Genomic DNA, 16,042 nt, shown 5'->3' with positions numbered 1-16,042 from the left:
GTTCATATGATACACTCTTTTTTTATAAGAACCTCCTTTATAAGAACGTCCAGCCTGAGATTTCACCAAATTTTAAGAACATGCCGAGGCTGAGATAGCAGAAAAGATTTTCGTTTTTTAGTCCTGATGCGTTCTAAAATGCAGAATCAAATTGTGTTCAAAATTTTTAAAAGAACATATTTTAAAAGAACATATTCAGCCTTAAAATGTCCCAAAAATAAGAACGGCCCAGCCTCAACTGAAAATTAGACGATCTTATAAAAAAGAGTGTATCTAAGACTCCTACCCCGGGCCTCCTACCAAAGCCTTTATCTTTATTTGTTCAGTCACTTCGCTCCCTGTATGGTCAGATTCACAAATAGAGAAGTTAGATAGAGGCTCTGGTAACCACGGTGTATGACTGCAAAATCCCTTAAGATACCTAAACTCCATTCCCTGTCGTTGACAGGAAAATACCCATGGGTTTCCGAGGATGTGTCGTTGAATAATAAACTCTGAAATTGGAACATTTCGCTTTCCATGCCTAAATCCCTAAACGGCAAAGTCTTTTGTGTTAGACAGTTGATTATTATGTGGCCGGACAGTCGATTTTGGCTCTCCTCGGATGAAATTTAAAAGAAATTTATGGACGTTTACAACCCCCTGCTTACCTGACCAATACACGTTAGCTGCCACCCACTGCATTGCCAAAGACCATAATACATTTGTTTAACAAACTGGCGCCACGGGGTAGTAGCTCGAATTACACAACGTAACTTGTCCGGGTTTTCTAATCAAGCACGGAGCGCGTCGCAAACAAGGCCAAATTAGAGGGAAATTGGTGGTTTATTATCAGAATTTAGCTTAACAATCGCCGTTCCTACCACTCTTGCTTCTCTCCTAGCCCGTCCTCAAATGCACCATCAAGTATGTCTCCTTGGGTGCGTTTAACTACTTATACTGCAAATAAAAGATGATAAGTGACTGTAGATATGAATGTTAGAACGTAATAACATGTATAGATCAGCGTGTAGATTCCTTTTGTTTTGTTTCTTGTTTGTTTTTCGCTTGACCTTTTTCAGTTTCGCACGCTGCAATCAGCCGGGTATAGCGTGACATGCTTCACTCAACATCTTGTTGAACTAAATGGATGTGACTTTCAGACTGTTCAATTTTTGACAAACAAATGCTTCAGTATTTGTCAACATTGTGAACTGATGATTAAATAATAAATAACGTAGCAATACCTTTTCTCTAGTTTTAGTCTTTGGTTGATTGTTCAGGAGATAGAATGCGAGATGAAAGTGTGCGAGTTGAAATGCAGACAATAAGAACTAATGAGAGTGCATTCCCACGTGAAAGCGGTACAGAGTTTCGGTCAAAACACGCCTAATCATAGAGCGTACTAGAAGTGAACTTTCACTTGAGCTTTACACCCATTTATTTCGCAGCAAATAGGCAAAGATGGCGTCAGAGCAGAACCCCAAACCGCGGTTGGCATTCTCAATCGAAAATATTCTGAGAGATGACTTCCCAAGGGCGTCTAAAATCGTCCAAAGACCATGCTTTTTCCAATATCCGGTGTTCCACAATGCAATTTCTAGTGACAATTACTATACTGCTCGGCTTGGGTTAACAGGTTCTCTAAGTTGCTATCTTGGAAGCACTACCCCAAGGAGCCGAGAAAACAATGTTACTAAAGGGATACGCAGTCCCCGGAGTCCAGGGCAAGCGACCAGTGCCAAAACCAATCGACGGCAAAACCCTTCGACAACAGTAAAAGAGGAGGCCAAGGGTACGTAAACAAAAGCATCAAAATGCATTCACTTCACTTAGCCGTACTTCAATTTTGATTATCCTAAATAATTTTGTAAGGCCAAAGCTTGACTATTTTATCTGTTAGAGGAACCTTTAGGTGAATTTGATAATGAAAAGTCGAACATTTTGTTAATTGTTAATGCATGCTTTTCTAGGGGATTTTAATTTTGTTAATTTTAGAGCACGCTTTTTTTTGCTTTGTGCTTAAACAATGCTAGAAGCAGAGAAGCAAGGCTTTTGACATTCTGATTGGGTACATAAAAGGGAATATAAATGTTTCAATAAAGATGGATTATCACTGTAACATTAAAGAGTTACATCAAGAGTTATAAGGTTTAAAATTCAACATCAACTTTTTGGTTGGGTATTGGGGAGTTAAGTACAATGTCCAAATTAAGTACGTCGTTAAAAAAAGATACCTGTTTCACTATATTTATCCGCGTTATCAGCAATACGTGTTTTCCGTTTCGAGTCAGCATAGGAGATAATGCTAATATTTGTTTTAACTTTAGGTGTGGAAAGTGATTTTGGAATTTGTTGTATTTCAATTAAAGTCTCCACTCCTGTCGATTTCCCAGAAAAAAAGAAACTTGTTTAGTGCGGTGATTTTATTGTTTTATTATTAGAAGAAAATATTTCAAATTAACCAGGGGAAAAACAACGGAAGTTTTCCTACACTCTTTGTAATTCAGCCCAGGAGCGGATCCAGATGTTTAAAAGGGGGGGGGGGGGGGGGGGGGGGGGCGAAGCAAAAGTTTCAAGAAAGGGGGACCGGACTTATTGTTCTTCCGTATATTTCTTTTTTTTTAAGCCAAATGTCTGAAAATCCCTATCCCCCCCCTCCCCCCCCCCCCCCCTATACCTGCCCCTGCAGCCCTCCGACCTTACCTCGTGAATGTTTTTCACTTTTATTAGCCTCCTTCGCCAAAATTAGCGTCGCTGTCATAATACTAGCCCTATACAGTGGCATTTTAGATGTATCATTTTTATTACCTAGTATTCCTTTATTTTTCATGCGCCTATGTTCAGGACAAGATCGATTGGAAGTGCTATTTTAGGAAATATCCGCTATCTCGCTGCCGGTATCAGTGAACGAGTAATGGACCGATTATCTGACGAATTTCAGCCCTTGCTGAGTTTTCAGCCCGTTTAGGGGGCTAAAAGTCCAGCCCAGTATCCCCCGCAAATACGTGTAAAATTGCTCTTGATTACATGGAGAAGTTTTCAGCCCGGATCAATTTCAGCCCGGGCTGGTAAACCGGGCTAGGATATTTAGTCCGGGCTAGCGGATTGAAAAATCGCCATGTATTCGAGTAAATATCTCAGCTGGGGCTGGAAAACAATGCAGTCCCTTGAACCCAGGGTACAGTCTTCCAAACTTTCGTGAAATACGCACACTAATACCTATTTTGTTTAATTCAGTCGAATATCTTCTTTTGTTCTAATACTTTTTGCTCTGAAAAAGGAGTAGGACACATGTCAGCTTCGTTACTTTGTTGTTAGAGAGACGAACGCACCATTAAATTTCAACTTGTGTAATTTTTTTTTCTTTTCTTTGTACACGCCCAAGTAGACCACATAGTTTCCCCAAAGCTTTTCTCACAAGTTATACCATTTTTAATAACTTGGCCGTGTAAAAGATGGCCCATACCTTCGTCACTGGGGACATAATGTCATCTGTGTGGAAATACAATAATAACGGCCAAGCACACCAGTAATCAGCTGAGAAACAGTTGATTTTAATTAACTGTTAGGCGGTGGTTCTCACTAGGACGCAAGCGTAAGCGCAAACCGAAGCGCAACAGAAGTGAGAATCGGTCAAACACATGCGCAAGCGCAAAAAAAAATCAAGCAATTGCGTTCACCTGGCTTATGTTCTAGTGAGAATCGGAAAACTGCGGTGTTCCGCTTGCGCTTAGGTCCAAGTGAGAACCAACCTTTAGGTATCAGACTGCAATCGCTACCGTAGTAGCGGAGCTTCGCGCAGCGTGAGCGGAGCCCAAAGTTGTATATAAAAAAATTATGGAAGCAAGCAATGTTGTAAACCATCGACTTGAGCTTTCGTGACGTGATGTCCGTCCGTCCCATCAAAAACAAAACGATATTCATCTCATAAAAAAACCTATGACAACCAAATTTGGTAGGTGTGTCGTGTTGGTACAACGAGATGGTGCACGGTCTATAGGGTAATATTCTCCGAAATGATGTCTTATAAGTGCTGAATAAAGCACGCATTCCTATATCTAAACTGGTTGTATACCTCACGCGTTACCTCGCACCACTTTCAAACGACGCGCTTTGTAACCGCCACCGCCTGGTGAGTAACTCCACTCTCATAGTCACGATTTTGCTGGGGGTCGAGTAACTCATTTAACAGGCGCGTAGGGAATACAAACAGTTTTTGTTTTTGTAGGAATTCTTTTTTTTTTTCAACACTAGCAAGACATCATTTCGCAGTAAAATGTCCTATAACATGAAAAATGTCCTATAACATGTGTTCGATGTTATCCATGGCGTTTCTAAAAGCAAAAGTATCCACACATCTCATGAAAGAAAAACCGCAAGTTAACCAAACTTGCGTTGTTTACTATTTAATCGGAAATTCCGTTCTTCTGGTTATTTTGTAAATGGTACAGATTCCTCCCACTGGGAATTTTCGGCAAAAAGTGGAATTCTTAAGAGGTAGTCCACTTTCACCGGAGATACAAGAAATTCCGGAAAATCGTGTACCAAATTTGCAATGTACCATCATCAGCCCCCATCGGCCACTATTCCCCAGGACCCCAAAAGTAGATTTCTGGGTACAGATGCAAATGGTAGTAAAGCCGCATTGTCACCAGTTTACTTCCTGTCGATAACGTAACAATCTCCGATAATTTTTAACGAAAAACGCGAAAAATATTTCAAAATATTGAAAGCAGTGTGTTTATTGGAAGTTTCTTTGAGGATGTGATTGATAATTTAGAGCGGATGGCCTGTTTAATATCTCGGATTTTAATAGATTCTTTTGTCTTTTAACGGTTGAGGTTTCCGTCGGACCTCCGGAAGCAAACTGGTGACAATGCGGCTTTAAGTCACCCCGAAAGTTCTGGAATAATAGGAAACTTTTTCTTACCATTATGGCATTTCGGTAAAACTGGGATCTCATTCCGGAATTCCCGATTAAATGGTAAACCTTGGAAGAGGTCATATGAGTACTAAGGGGGACGGGGTAATGACTGACGTCATCGATGACGTCATAAAAATATCAATATCTAGAAACATTGTCTGGCAACTCAAACTTAGAGGATGTCATGTAGCTTGGAAGGTGTTACAGCCAAATTCGTTGTTCAACTTTTTGGTTGGGTATTGGGGAGTTAAGTACAATGTCCAAATTAAATACGTCGTTAAAAAAAGATACCTGTTTCACTATATTTATCTGCGTTATCAGCAATACGTGTTTTCCGTTTCGAGTCAGCATAGGAGATAATGCTAATATTTGTTTTAACTTTAGGTGTGGAAAGTGATTTTCGAATTTGTTGTATTCCACTCCTGTCAATTTCCCATAAAAAAGAAAAGAAACTGGTTTAGTGCCTGACGTCATCGATGACGTCTAAAAAACAATATCAATACCTAGAAACATTGTCTGACAACTCAAACTCAAACAAAAAGATGAGGGTGTTACAGCCAAATTCGTTGTTGCGCGACCTCGGCGAATCCAAAATCCATATGTCTCGTTTGGTAATAGCGCGTAATCAGACACAAGCTTTGGGGCGGTTTGTCTGGTTTTGACTGTTTGGTTTGATCGACTACGCGCTATTCCCAAACGAATAAAGGAATTTCGATTCGTAACAAGCGTAATAGCGTAACAAGCAGTCGAAATTATTGAAATTTTTATTGTTTGGATTTCCACTTCTAGGCAGTGCTATCTTACTTACTTGTAAATGTGAACACTAACAAGGAGCTGTAGTAACAGCAATTGTCTGTAAGGCTTCCAGTTCTTAATGAACGATATGCTTCGTTTTAGGCTCTTCGCCAAACAAACCCACCCCAAAGCCTCAAAGCGACTCCAAACACGAGCAGAGCACTCCTGATAAAAAGAAGAAGCGCCACCGAAGCCATTTCTCCCAGCTGCAGCTGCAGTACCTGGATGCAATTTTCGCCCGCCAACACTACCTGAGCCGAGACGAGCGTACGGTCCTAGCGGGTGCACTAGATATGACGGAACTACAAGTCAGAAACTGGTTCCAGAACAAGAGGTACCAGAGACGAAACCGGGAACAACAGGCTATACAGAAACTGGCTAAGCAGGTTCCGGTCAAGGTGCTTGTGAACGAGGGGGTACACGTTACTCGCCCTCTGCCAATCGCAGCAAGCCGCGAGAGTGTGGCAACGGAACGACGCCAAGCGGTAGCGGACGAAGAGAACTTCTCGGCGAATCGCTGTCAGCAAATCCCAAACAGCCATGAAAGCGAGGCTGTGAGTCATTGTCAGCCAATAACAATGGTCCAACAAAGCGAGATGGCATCAAGTCAGGGAGAGACTGAGACGAAGTGTTAATTGTGTTTTTTACGAATCGTTTGGTGGAGTAAAAAAGTTTTGTTCATGAAGTAACTGGAACCTCGTATCAGTACTTGAACTTCTGTTCGTTTTGTTCGGACAAGCTTTACGAGAGCTTTTGATAATATCATTATCTAAAAACTCGTCCAAATACGATGACAAATGTATACCGTCATAAGAACACCTTACCAAAAAAAGGAAATGTTTTCATGAAAAGAATAGATCGCAGGTCCGCTTGAGTGTTGGTTATACATTTTTGTGAATAACTATGGTTTTATATTATGCGTGTCTAAAAATATATTAAATTGTATATTTTCTTGAAAAAAAAAAACCGCAAAGAGGACAATGAAGCAACGGGGATTTTTTTGTTGTTTAAAATATGGTCCCCATGAAACAATAGTCGTTTGCTAAGACGCAGTGGCTATATGCCCGACAGTCGGGACAGGTTTTGGATGGACTAAATGCCCGACAGTTTTCAATTTATTCAAATAACCCTGTAAATTGTCTTCCTAGTGAGTTCAAAGTATTCTGTAACAAACGACAAAGACGATATGTGGGGACGGTACCGGGTTTACTTGGTCGCTGTTACAAACGCTACTATTGTTTGTGTACACTTATAAAATCGTAAATTTAGTAACACAGGATTCTTCAAAGTTTTTACAGCTCTCAATTTACGAAAATATTACGGCAAATTGTCTTCCTATTTATGAGTTCGAAGTATTCTATATTTGTCGAGAAATAGCGTTTTTATGGAGTATGCGAGCAAGGAAAAACTTTCGCTTCCGACAACAAAGCTCAATTCAGAATCGCTTGCCCTTTCTCAACAAATATAGTATAATTTGAACTCACTTGGTTTACAAATCATTGTCTTATGTTGTGCGACTATTCTACAACATTCTCATAAATAAATATTCTAGAAATCTTAGTTTGCTCACCGGATCTCAATATTGACCTTTTATCACCTTTTCACCTTTCATTCTGAATACTAAGTATGCACCTGCTAGTCATACAGGTCATGCGCAGTGTGACCTATGCCAAAACCAGTTTAGCGTTTACCTTAGATAAACATTTACTTTACAGACATTTCGAACAAGCCAAACGAATCCCTCAGCCTCAATATTCTGTAATATTTTATAAAATCATTATTTCTAGTCAATTGATTGTTATTCTATCATCGACGGATTCTTACTATAGTTATCCTCAATTGTGAAATTGTTCTGTTCCCTTAGATCAACATTTATTTGCAATTCTTGCATTACCTTCTTAAGAGCAGTCAAACCAGTTAGTACCGAATTATTAATTAGTCAGTATAAATAGGAGCTCACTGTAAAACATAGGCACTTGTAATAACGACAGCTTGCTGCTTAGGCTATCGAGTAAGCTCTGTTGGCTTCGTGAAGACAATCCCTAGTCAAGGGAGAGGCCTAGTAAGGATTCCCTTCTATCAGCCTCACCTTCTGAGAATCGTCTGATCGTTACCTCCTAGAACGAGCTTCAGTACCTCCCTGCTCGCTAAAGCGCTTTCCCTTACAATAAACGCTACTGTGAACCAGCAACCAGCCGTTCGTATTGTGACCTCCCGCAGGCACTTTGACCTAGTTCACCCCTGACAACACTTATTTGAATAAACTGGAAACTGTCGGGCATTTAGTCCATTGAAGACCTGTCCCGACAGTTGTAGGAGATAAAATTCATTGTCACTTTTATAACGATTTTATAGTATATACAAGCAACGAAAAACGTTCAATTCCGACTAAAACGCTCAAATTAGATTCGCTTGCCCTTTCTACACAAATATAGAATAATTTGAACTCGTAAGGTCGACAATTTACTGTTTTACTGTGATATTTTCGTAAATTGAGAGCTGTAGACATTTAGCACCATATTTAGAAAAAAATTAAGTATCACTTAAATTACGATTTTATAGTGTTCACAGACAACGGAAAACATTCAATACCGACAACAAAGCTCAATTCAGATTCGCTTGCCCTTTTCTTAACAAATATAGAATACTTTGAACTCACTAGAAAGACAATTTACCTTTTTTTTTATAATAAATTGAAAACTGTCGGGCATTTAGTCCATCCAAGACCTGTCCCGACTGTCGGGCATTTAGTCCATCCAAGACCTGTCCCGACTGTCGGGCATTTAGTCCATCCAAGACCTGTCCCGACTGTCGGGCATTTAGTCCATCCAAGACCTGTCCCGACTGTCCGGCATTTAGTCTATCCAAGCCCTGTCCCGACTGTCCGGCATTTAGTCCATCCAAGACCTGTCCCGACTCGTGGTGGCTTATATAGACACTGCGTTGCTAAGATGGGTAACATTTTATAACCTTTGCAAGTTTTCTAACCAGCTACGACTTGTATTATTTGTAGTTCCAGAAAATATCCATACCCCCCCCCCCCCCCCCCATTGAGGGAATTGGAAATTTCGGTGAGGGCGGGGGGGGGGTCTAACCTTCAGGAATTTCCAAATGGTGGGGGGTGGGGGGTAATCAACTCCGATAAATCCGGAGGGTCTTGTTCGTGAGAAACGCGAGTCTTCAGAACCGAATACTCAAAGTCCCCCCGTCTGTACATAATGAAGGCCGATTTACCCGTTGTTAGTCTATTTGACAATAAAATCTACAATAAACGGTTAGATATTCGATGCTTTCTCGGATAAGGACGTTAGAGTGGTTTTCAAAAACCCGAGAAATACTTTATTTAGTACTAATACATTGTAATGTCTTTGTTCTGTTTTGTCCTGGTTTGACTATTACACTTTAACAATTACATTTTGTTTCACGGGATTTTGAAAACCACTCTAAACAGTAGGTCCCGTCTCTCCAACATTACACTAATCTGAACCGGAGGGACATAAAAGAACCGCTGAGGAATCAAGTAGAAACCCTGGCAGTGACCAGTCCTCAGTGACAAAACTTTTATTACTTACACACACTTACGATTGTGCCTTGCGCAGTCTGTTATTTAGGATGAGATACTTTATCTGGAAAATCCGGGGTGGGGCGGGGTGAGTGGGGATGGGTCAAATTGGGCACCCAAAATGGAAATTCCAGAGGGATGGGGGATCATGGAAATTTTCTGGAACTACACATTAATTCTTCCTAGGGCAAACTTTAGTCCTTTGTGTTCGTTCCAGTGTGCAAATGCTTGTAAATAAACTGCATTTCTCATTTGCACGCGGCGAAAACAAGAACGTTGCCACTCTAGAATATTCTCCGAAATTTTATCAAGGAATGAGTTAATTCACCTCTGGAGAACTGCAGATTACAGAATATCGTCACAGCGGCGTAGCCAGGATTTTTTACAGGAGGGGGCCAAAAGGCCCTTTCAAGGCATTTCCTTCTGTATTTTAGATAATGTCTCTAATACATCAACTGTATTTTGGGCTGCTAGGGGGGGCCCTGGCGCCCCCCCCCCCTGGCTACGCCCCTGCGTCAATTGAAATGTTCCCCTTCCACCGTAAACCCGTAAACCTAACCATAAACTCATTATTCAAGGATAATCCAAAATTACCGTCACCACTAGGGACGGTAATTTCAGTTAATGGAGCCGGAGCCAGGCTCAAAGGTCAAGCATAAATTATATCGTACGAGTACACGTATCATGCTACGATAGCACAGGTATTACTCAATATGTTTCACGTGAGATACCTTACTATACACGTTCTTAATTCTTATTGGTCGCTATCTACCTATATAAAGCGCCACACCTAAAGTAAAGTCATTCGCTCTTTCGCTTCATAAGCTACGGGTACTGTAAAGAAACATTTGCCCACCCTCCCTCCCTTTTACTGACAGGTTTCTTTGTGTGTACAGGCAGTGTTAGCTTGGCGATCAACTGTAAACAAGTATTAACTTAATCATTGCTTTATTATTGAAATAAACCGGGGAGTATCTCCGAGAGTCTGCGGTTAGTTCTGTCTGACGACTTCCCCAAGCGGGGTTTGTTTGCTATAAGGTGTGCTTGTGCGTCTGTGGACCAGCCAATACTCTCGTCCGATCCTTCACGCGGAGTGTAGGGGAGATGAGTGAGGCCTAAAGGTCATATGCTTACACTACAGTTGCTACGTCACGCGCTAGTCGTCACGTCACGCTAACTCGCTTTCGATCGGTCTGTTTCCCCCCATATTCTGCCATAGTCGTGCCTAGTGTATTCATTGCGTTGCAAAGCGGGCATTTCCTTTTCACGCGTAAAGCGACATTAATTATTTAAAATTTTCAATGGTATTTTAATAGCACTAAGCCTTGGTTATTGTATCAACATGGCAGAGATTAGATTTTATTTTAAACTAACACGGTATTTAATCAATATGTATCTTTACACGTGTATTCATAAGAGATAGAAAATAAGATATTTGTCAAATAACAATTTTCATAAAGAAATTAATATTTTCGGGACTCTGCTAGTGCAAATGTTAGCGTAACAATATTAAAAACAATATCTGGATAAACAGTTAAAGATTGTGCTTTTTTTTATTAAATAGGGAGCTAAATTACTGAAGACTAGTTTAGCTATTGCAATCAACGTGAAGTTGTGTGTCCTGGTAAGTACGATGGCAAAAATCAAATTATTTAGGGTTCGAGTTTGTGTTGTCTATTGAAAAAAAAATTGTTACGCATCAAAACGATCAATATTTCCGATCTTGAGAACTAAGGGGAAGGAGTTCGTGTTAAGATAAAGGTTATTCCCGATTAAAAGGGGGATTCGAGTTATGCCCGGGTTTTGAGTTCGGGGCAAAAAAAACGAACTCGAGTTCCGAGTTCTAGTAAAATGGGGTTCTACTATAGAAGGATAATGCTTCTGTATCCTGTTGTTGGTTTTTGGATGTGTATTTAAAAAAATCGATTTTATTGGGACTCGAAATAAGTTAACGCAGTTTTTATTTGTTGTCCTATTACAGAATTATGAAGGGCTTTGTACTTTTGGTGATTTTTGGCATCGGCTCTGTTCTTGGAAGTGGTAAGCATGACCATGGGGATCCCCTTGGATTGAATGATAATAATTAATAACTTATATCTTTTAAAAACAGCTAATAACTAATACTATCTATCTAATATCTACCTACAGAGCCGTAGCAGGCCACATAAGATTGGGGGGGGGCACAATACAGAAACATTAAGATAATATTGGGGAGGGGGCATTGCCACCACGCCCCTAATGGTCATTTCTCAAAATGTTTGAAAATATTGGGGGGACATTTGACCCTAGTGCTGCACCCCATGCTACGGCCCTGGTCTATCTAAAATTGTGCTAAAAAGTGACGAATGATTCTTAAAAAGCATATTCTTCACAATAAGAACGGCTCCATGATATTGCTCAAGCTTAAAAAAAATGCATATTTTTTCCCTTTTTTTCCAGGCAAGTTTTTTCTAAAGACCGATTATTACAGAGCGATGGGCTGGTGCACGCATGGGGGCAGTAAGATACACATCGGGGACTTCAACGGCGATGGCAGGTCAGACATGATGTGTCATGATCATAGCGGAAGCATCTGGGTCTCACTCGCCGACGGCAACGGACACTTTACCAAGACCTCGTGGCACAACAAGAACTTCAAGTGGTGTGGACATCCGGGATCGAAGCTTTACACCGGCGACTTCAACGGCGACGGGAGATCTGACATTCTGTGCCACGATAAGAAAGGTGACGCCCGTTGACAAAAACAAGGGAGAAAAAAATCTAACAGCCCGTGTCTTGGTACGCGAGAAACTACAATAATACATGATGGTACACGGGAGATTCTGAGTGATCAGATCGGGATTTTGAGTTATCAAGGGTTCTGAGTGATCGGGATTTTGAGTTATCAAGGGTTATAAGTAATTGGAACTTCGAGTCATTAAGGGTTAAGAGTAATCGAGGGTTCGAACCCTTAAAAGGGTTTTGAGTTTTTGAGAGTTCGAGAAATCAAGTTTTGAGCGATCGAAAGTCAACGGTATACCAGCAATTACCCATGAGCATCTCTAACAATCAAAGTACATAAGCACTTGCCATAGCTTAGATGTCACCCCCTCACGAGTTCATACAATAAGCTCCCCAAAGCAATTCCAGAAATTTTTTTGGTCCATAACAATATTTATTGAGATGTTTACATCATCTTAAGGCTAACAACCATGTAAATTAGTTTTCTTCAATCCTCGTATACCCACAGCAAGCTTTATTCGTCGTGTGCATAGCCCAATTATTTGATTATGGCCACACATCAACAATATAGGGGACTTCAGCAACACTGCAGCGCGAACGACGACAACAGGAACAGGAAAAAAAGTGACCCCAAAAATGCCTCATGCTAAGCGCTCAATTTTACTAGATACGATCCAAAAGAAGTATGAATAAGCCTTAGAGCCTTATTTTAACATAGCAAACAGTAGTCTAGTTTTCAGCGCACACGTTCCCGTCCTCGCTAGACCGTGATATATTTGGAGTTTGAGTTTTCACCTTGTCGTTTGAAGGACAACGGGTGAAATGTATCAGACAGAATCTATTTCAGAGTGCATTTCACGTCTGACTTTTAATTTTCAATTGTTTTCTGCCGTTGCCTTTTGCGTTGCCGTCGTCGTTGCTTAAAGTCCCTATTTTTCACGTAACAGGCAGTATGTGGACAGCACTCGCCACCAGATCCGGGTCCTTCACAGGCAACGCATGGCACAGACCCAACTTCAAGTGCGACCACAAGGGCAGTCAACTTTTCGTGGGCGACTTTAACGGCGACGGACGGACCGATACCCTGTGCCATGACTTCACCGGGTTCAAGTGGGTTTCCTTTGCGCAGAAGGATGGCGGGTTTGTCGGCACTCTTTCCTGGTCAAAAGACATGAATTGGTGTGCGCATGCCACGTCACAGCTCCACATCGCAGACTTTAACGGCGACGGGCGAGATGATATGATGTGTCACGATACGGCGAGCGGATACAAGTGGGTTGCGTTTGCAGACTGCGATGGTGAATTCACATGTAAGACAGCTAAATATTCAGAGCGGGGTATACAAACATGAATACATATATATATATATATATATAAAGATCTAAATCAAGAAAACTCTTACACATTCCTTAGGCACCACTTAAATAATGCACTTTTAAGATATAAAAATGCCCCATAACGTGCAAAATGAATACTGCCATTAATACAGTAAGTGGTACCCACCCAGTCCCCATTAAAAAAATCCCCGGAAAAATGTTAGTATTTTATGGACAATACCCAGGATATCATAACCTATAGAGAAAAAGAGAGTTGAGCTTTTAGGTATAATGGTACTTGATAGACAACTGATATAGCAAAATGTATCATTCTTTGTCTCTCAAACATCTCAAAGCTTTCAGTGGGTATGTATGGATGTAGTTTTTATTTCTCAAAATGAAATTTTCTAGAAACACGAAGACGAAAAAAAATAATGAATTCCATTTCTTTTAAATGAATCTTTATTCAAAATAAAAAGATTTTGTTATCCAGGGAATAGGGAACTAGTATTTCCTATGCACCTGTCTATTGTCCGTTGTTGTGGATTGTTTGTACATTATTATCTACTTCCATTATGGTTTTTATAATAATTTTATCTCTAGGGGCAGAACGTCGCATGGAACCTGGTCCCGTCTGTGCTGACCTCATAAACTCATAAACTTTTTAAAGAAATATTGAATATATATAAAGTATCCAAAGACAGGGTTTTCGATATAGATTTCTAACTGTAAATATTTGCAGCCACCTCTTGGCAGAAGGGAATGAATTGGTGCGTTGGCAAGAACGCCTTTCTCATGACGGGCCGATTCAATGATGATGCGCGCGCAGATCTGTTCTGCCACCAATCACATTCAGCCATGAACTGGATCGCTCTCGCAAGGCATGACGGTAAATAGGCGCGAAACATACAATACTCATTTTGGTTATATTACTGTGATTAGGATATATTGCGGGCTTACAGAAACAATCTGGGATCCAAGTCCCTTAAATACATTACGTAGTTATTTATCAATATTCATATTTTTCCTACAGCACGCCATCTGTTCACGGGGACTGACTGGACGAACTTCAAGTGGTGTGGGATGACCGGGGAGATTTACCCCGGTGATTTTAACGGCGACGGCAAAGATGATCTTTTATGCCACGAACCCCACTCTGGCAAAAAGTGGATCTCGTTCAACCGACACCAGATCTGATCAAAGAAGCTTTTTCATATATGTAATTTGTGAAAAGTTGAATAAGATGCAAATAAACATAGATAATTCACAGCTTGACTTCGTATTTTTCCAAGCAAATGAAAGTATGATAGCTTTCCCTGCCCATTGAACCTCCCATTCAAGGGGAAGTCTTATCTACAACCCCCCACCTCCCCCCTAAACACCAACAACACCTTCTAAAAAGCTTTGCTCTGATTCTGTTCACTTTTCTGAAAAATCATTTTTAAGCTTCGGATGCTAAGTATAAATAACTGTAAATGACAATATTATTTTCTAAAGTAACAAAAGGACCACCAAATCGATTCCTTGGACATGGAGTGCCAGTTTTCATTGCCAACTTACTCTTCGATTATTTCCAAGGAATCGATTCGGTAGTCCGCTTAGAAATCAAGTGGAACTGACCTCATATACGCAAAATGGAGTGGTTTGCAACTACAGTTTTTTTTAGATTTAATACCAAACCCCCTAAACTGCGATTTCATATGCACGTGCATCGCATTGGTGATTTTATTCGCCAGAGCTCAGATCGATCGCACGCTTTGAAGGGGATACTAAACAAGTTTCAAGTTAAAGGATTTTTTTAAACAATTACCCGCGAGAGGCCTTAAAAACTATTTCCAATTAGCTCTATAGAAGACAGGTTGTGTCCATCACTTCTTTGAAAATTTCGCGGCATTTGTCAGAACTTTGGCTTGCTCCAGGAGCCATTTACAAGGGCACAAAACGGATCTGTCTCGCAGCCCGTTTTCTTTTTTTTTTTTTTTTGCTGGCTGGGAAGATGTCAGACCCCTCGGTTGTTGGGAAAAAAATCGTCCGGAATGGTACTGCTCTCAAATATGTGGAGTCGAACTAGTTGTGCTGGGAATATTTTTAGGGGGAGCTGGAGCGGACGCTTGGGGAAAAAAATCGTTTCGATCGGTTATACGGGCAATTATTAATGTGCTAAAGCTGACTGGTAAAAAAAAAAAAAAAAACAGAAAATTCGTCCCTCCTGGGAAAAAGAACGAATATTTTCCCCCAGCAACTTTTAAACTGAATATTTTGGGTATGAGAACATATTCAAACGACGAAATATGCCATTTTTCGTGAAGGGGTGCTTGTGTATGCACGTGCATTTCTCAAATGGTTACAAAATTATATCATTTCACATGAGACTCCCTCTGCCCATATATATTATATATCCATATATATATATATATCCTGTTAAAAATCCTGGCTACGCCGCTGTTTTATCTGAGGAACATTTTGCCTCGTGTAGCATGTACAGTATTTTTAATAATAAAAATACTACCGACCCTAAGTTAAACTTATTTTCCAAATTGGGCATGCATGTTTAAATAAAAATTGATTGGCCACAATAAGATAAACATTTTATTAGGTGTTAACATATCGGTGTATCGTTTGATCGTTATTAATAAACATTTGGTAAAAGGTTAACAAATACAACATATAAGCTGAATAATTTAAGCATTAAGACGTGAAGTATACCAGCATTGAAAACTCCAGAGTGGACATGGAATTTCA

General features: G+C 40.4%; 2 protein-coding genes across 2 annotated transcripts; both read left to right on the top strand.

Moving 5' to 3' along the window:
* The first annotated feature begins 164 nt into the window (after nt 1-164).
* On the top strand, nt 165-6,683 carry LOC116619877 (homeobox protein BarH-like 2). The gene is made up of 2 exons (XM_032385169.2): nt 165-1,774; nt 5,804-6,683. Exons 1-2 carry the CDS (start codon nt 1,444-1,446, stop codon nt 6,334-6,336), a joined length of 864 nt encoding a protein of 287 aa, XP_032241060.2. The 5' UTR covers nt 165-1,443; the 3' UTR covers nt 6,337-6,683.
* Nucleotides 6,684-10,809: 4,126 nt separating this feature from the next.
* Nucleotides 10,810-14,569, top strand: LOC116619875. The gene is made up of 6 exons (XM_032385168.2): nt 10,810-10,887; nt 11,245-11,303; nt 11,703-11,987; nt 12,932-13,294; nt 14,043-14,189; nt 14,334-14,569. Exons 2-6 carry the CDS (start codon nt 11,249-11,251, stop codon nt 14,495-14,497), a joined length of 1,014 nt encoding a protein of 337 aa, XP_032241059.2. The 5' UTR covers nt 10,810-10,887; nt 11,245-11,248; the 3' UTR covers nt 14,498-14,569.
* The last annotated feature ends 1,473 nt before the right edge of the window (nt 14,570-16,042 follow it).

This window comes from Nematostella vectensis, chromosome 9 (genome assembly GCF_932526225.1).
Source record: "Nematostella vectensis chromosome 9, jaNemVect1.1, whole genome shotgun sequence".
Lineage (NCBI taxonomy): Eukaryota > Metazoa > Cnidaria > Anthozoa > Actiniaria > Edwardsiidae > Nematostella > Nematostella vectensis.
Note: the sequence above shows the minus strand (reverse complement) of the source record. Positions and strands in the feature narration are given on the sequence as shown.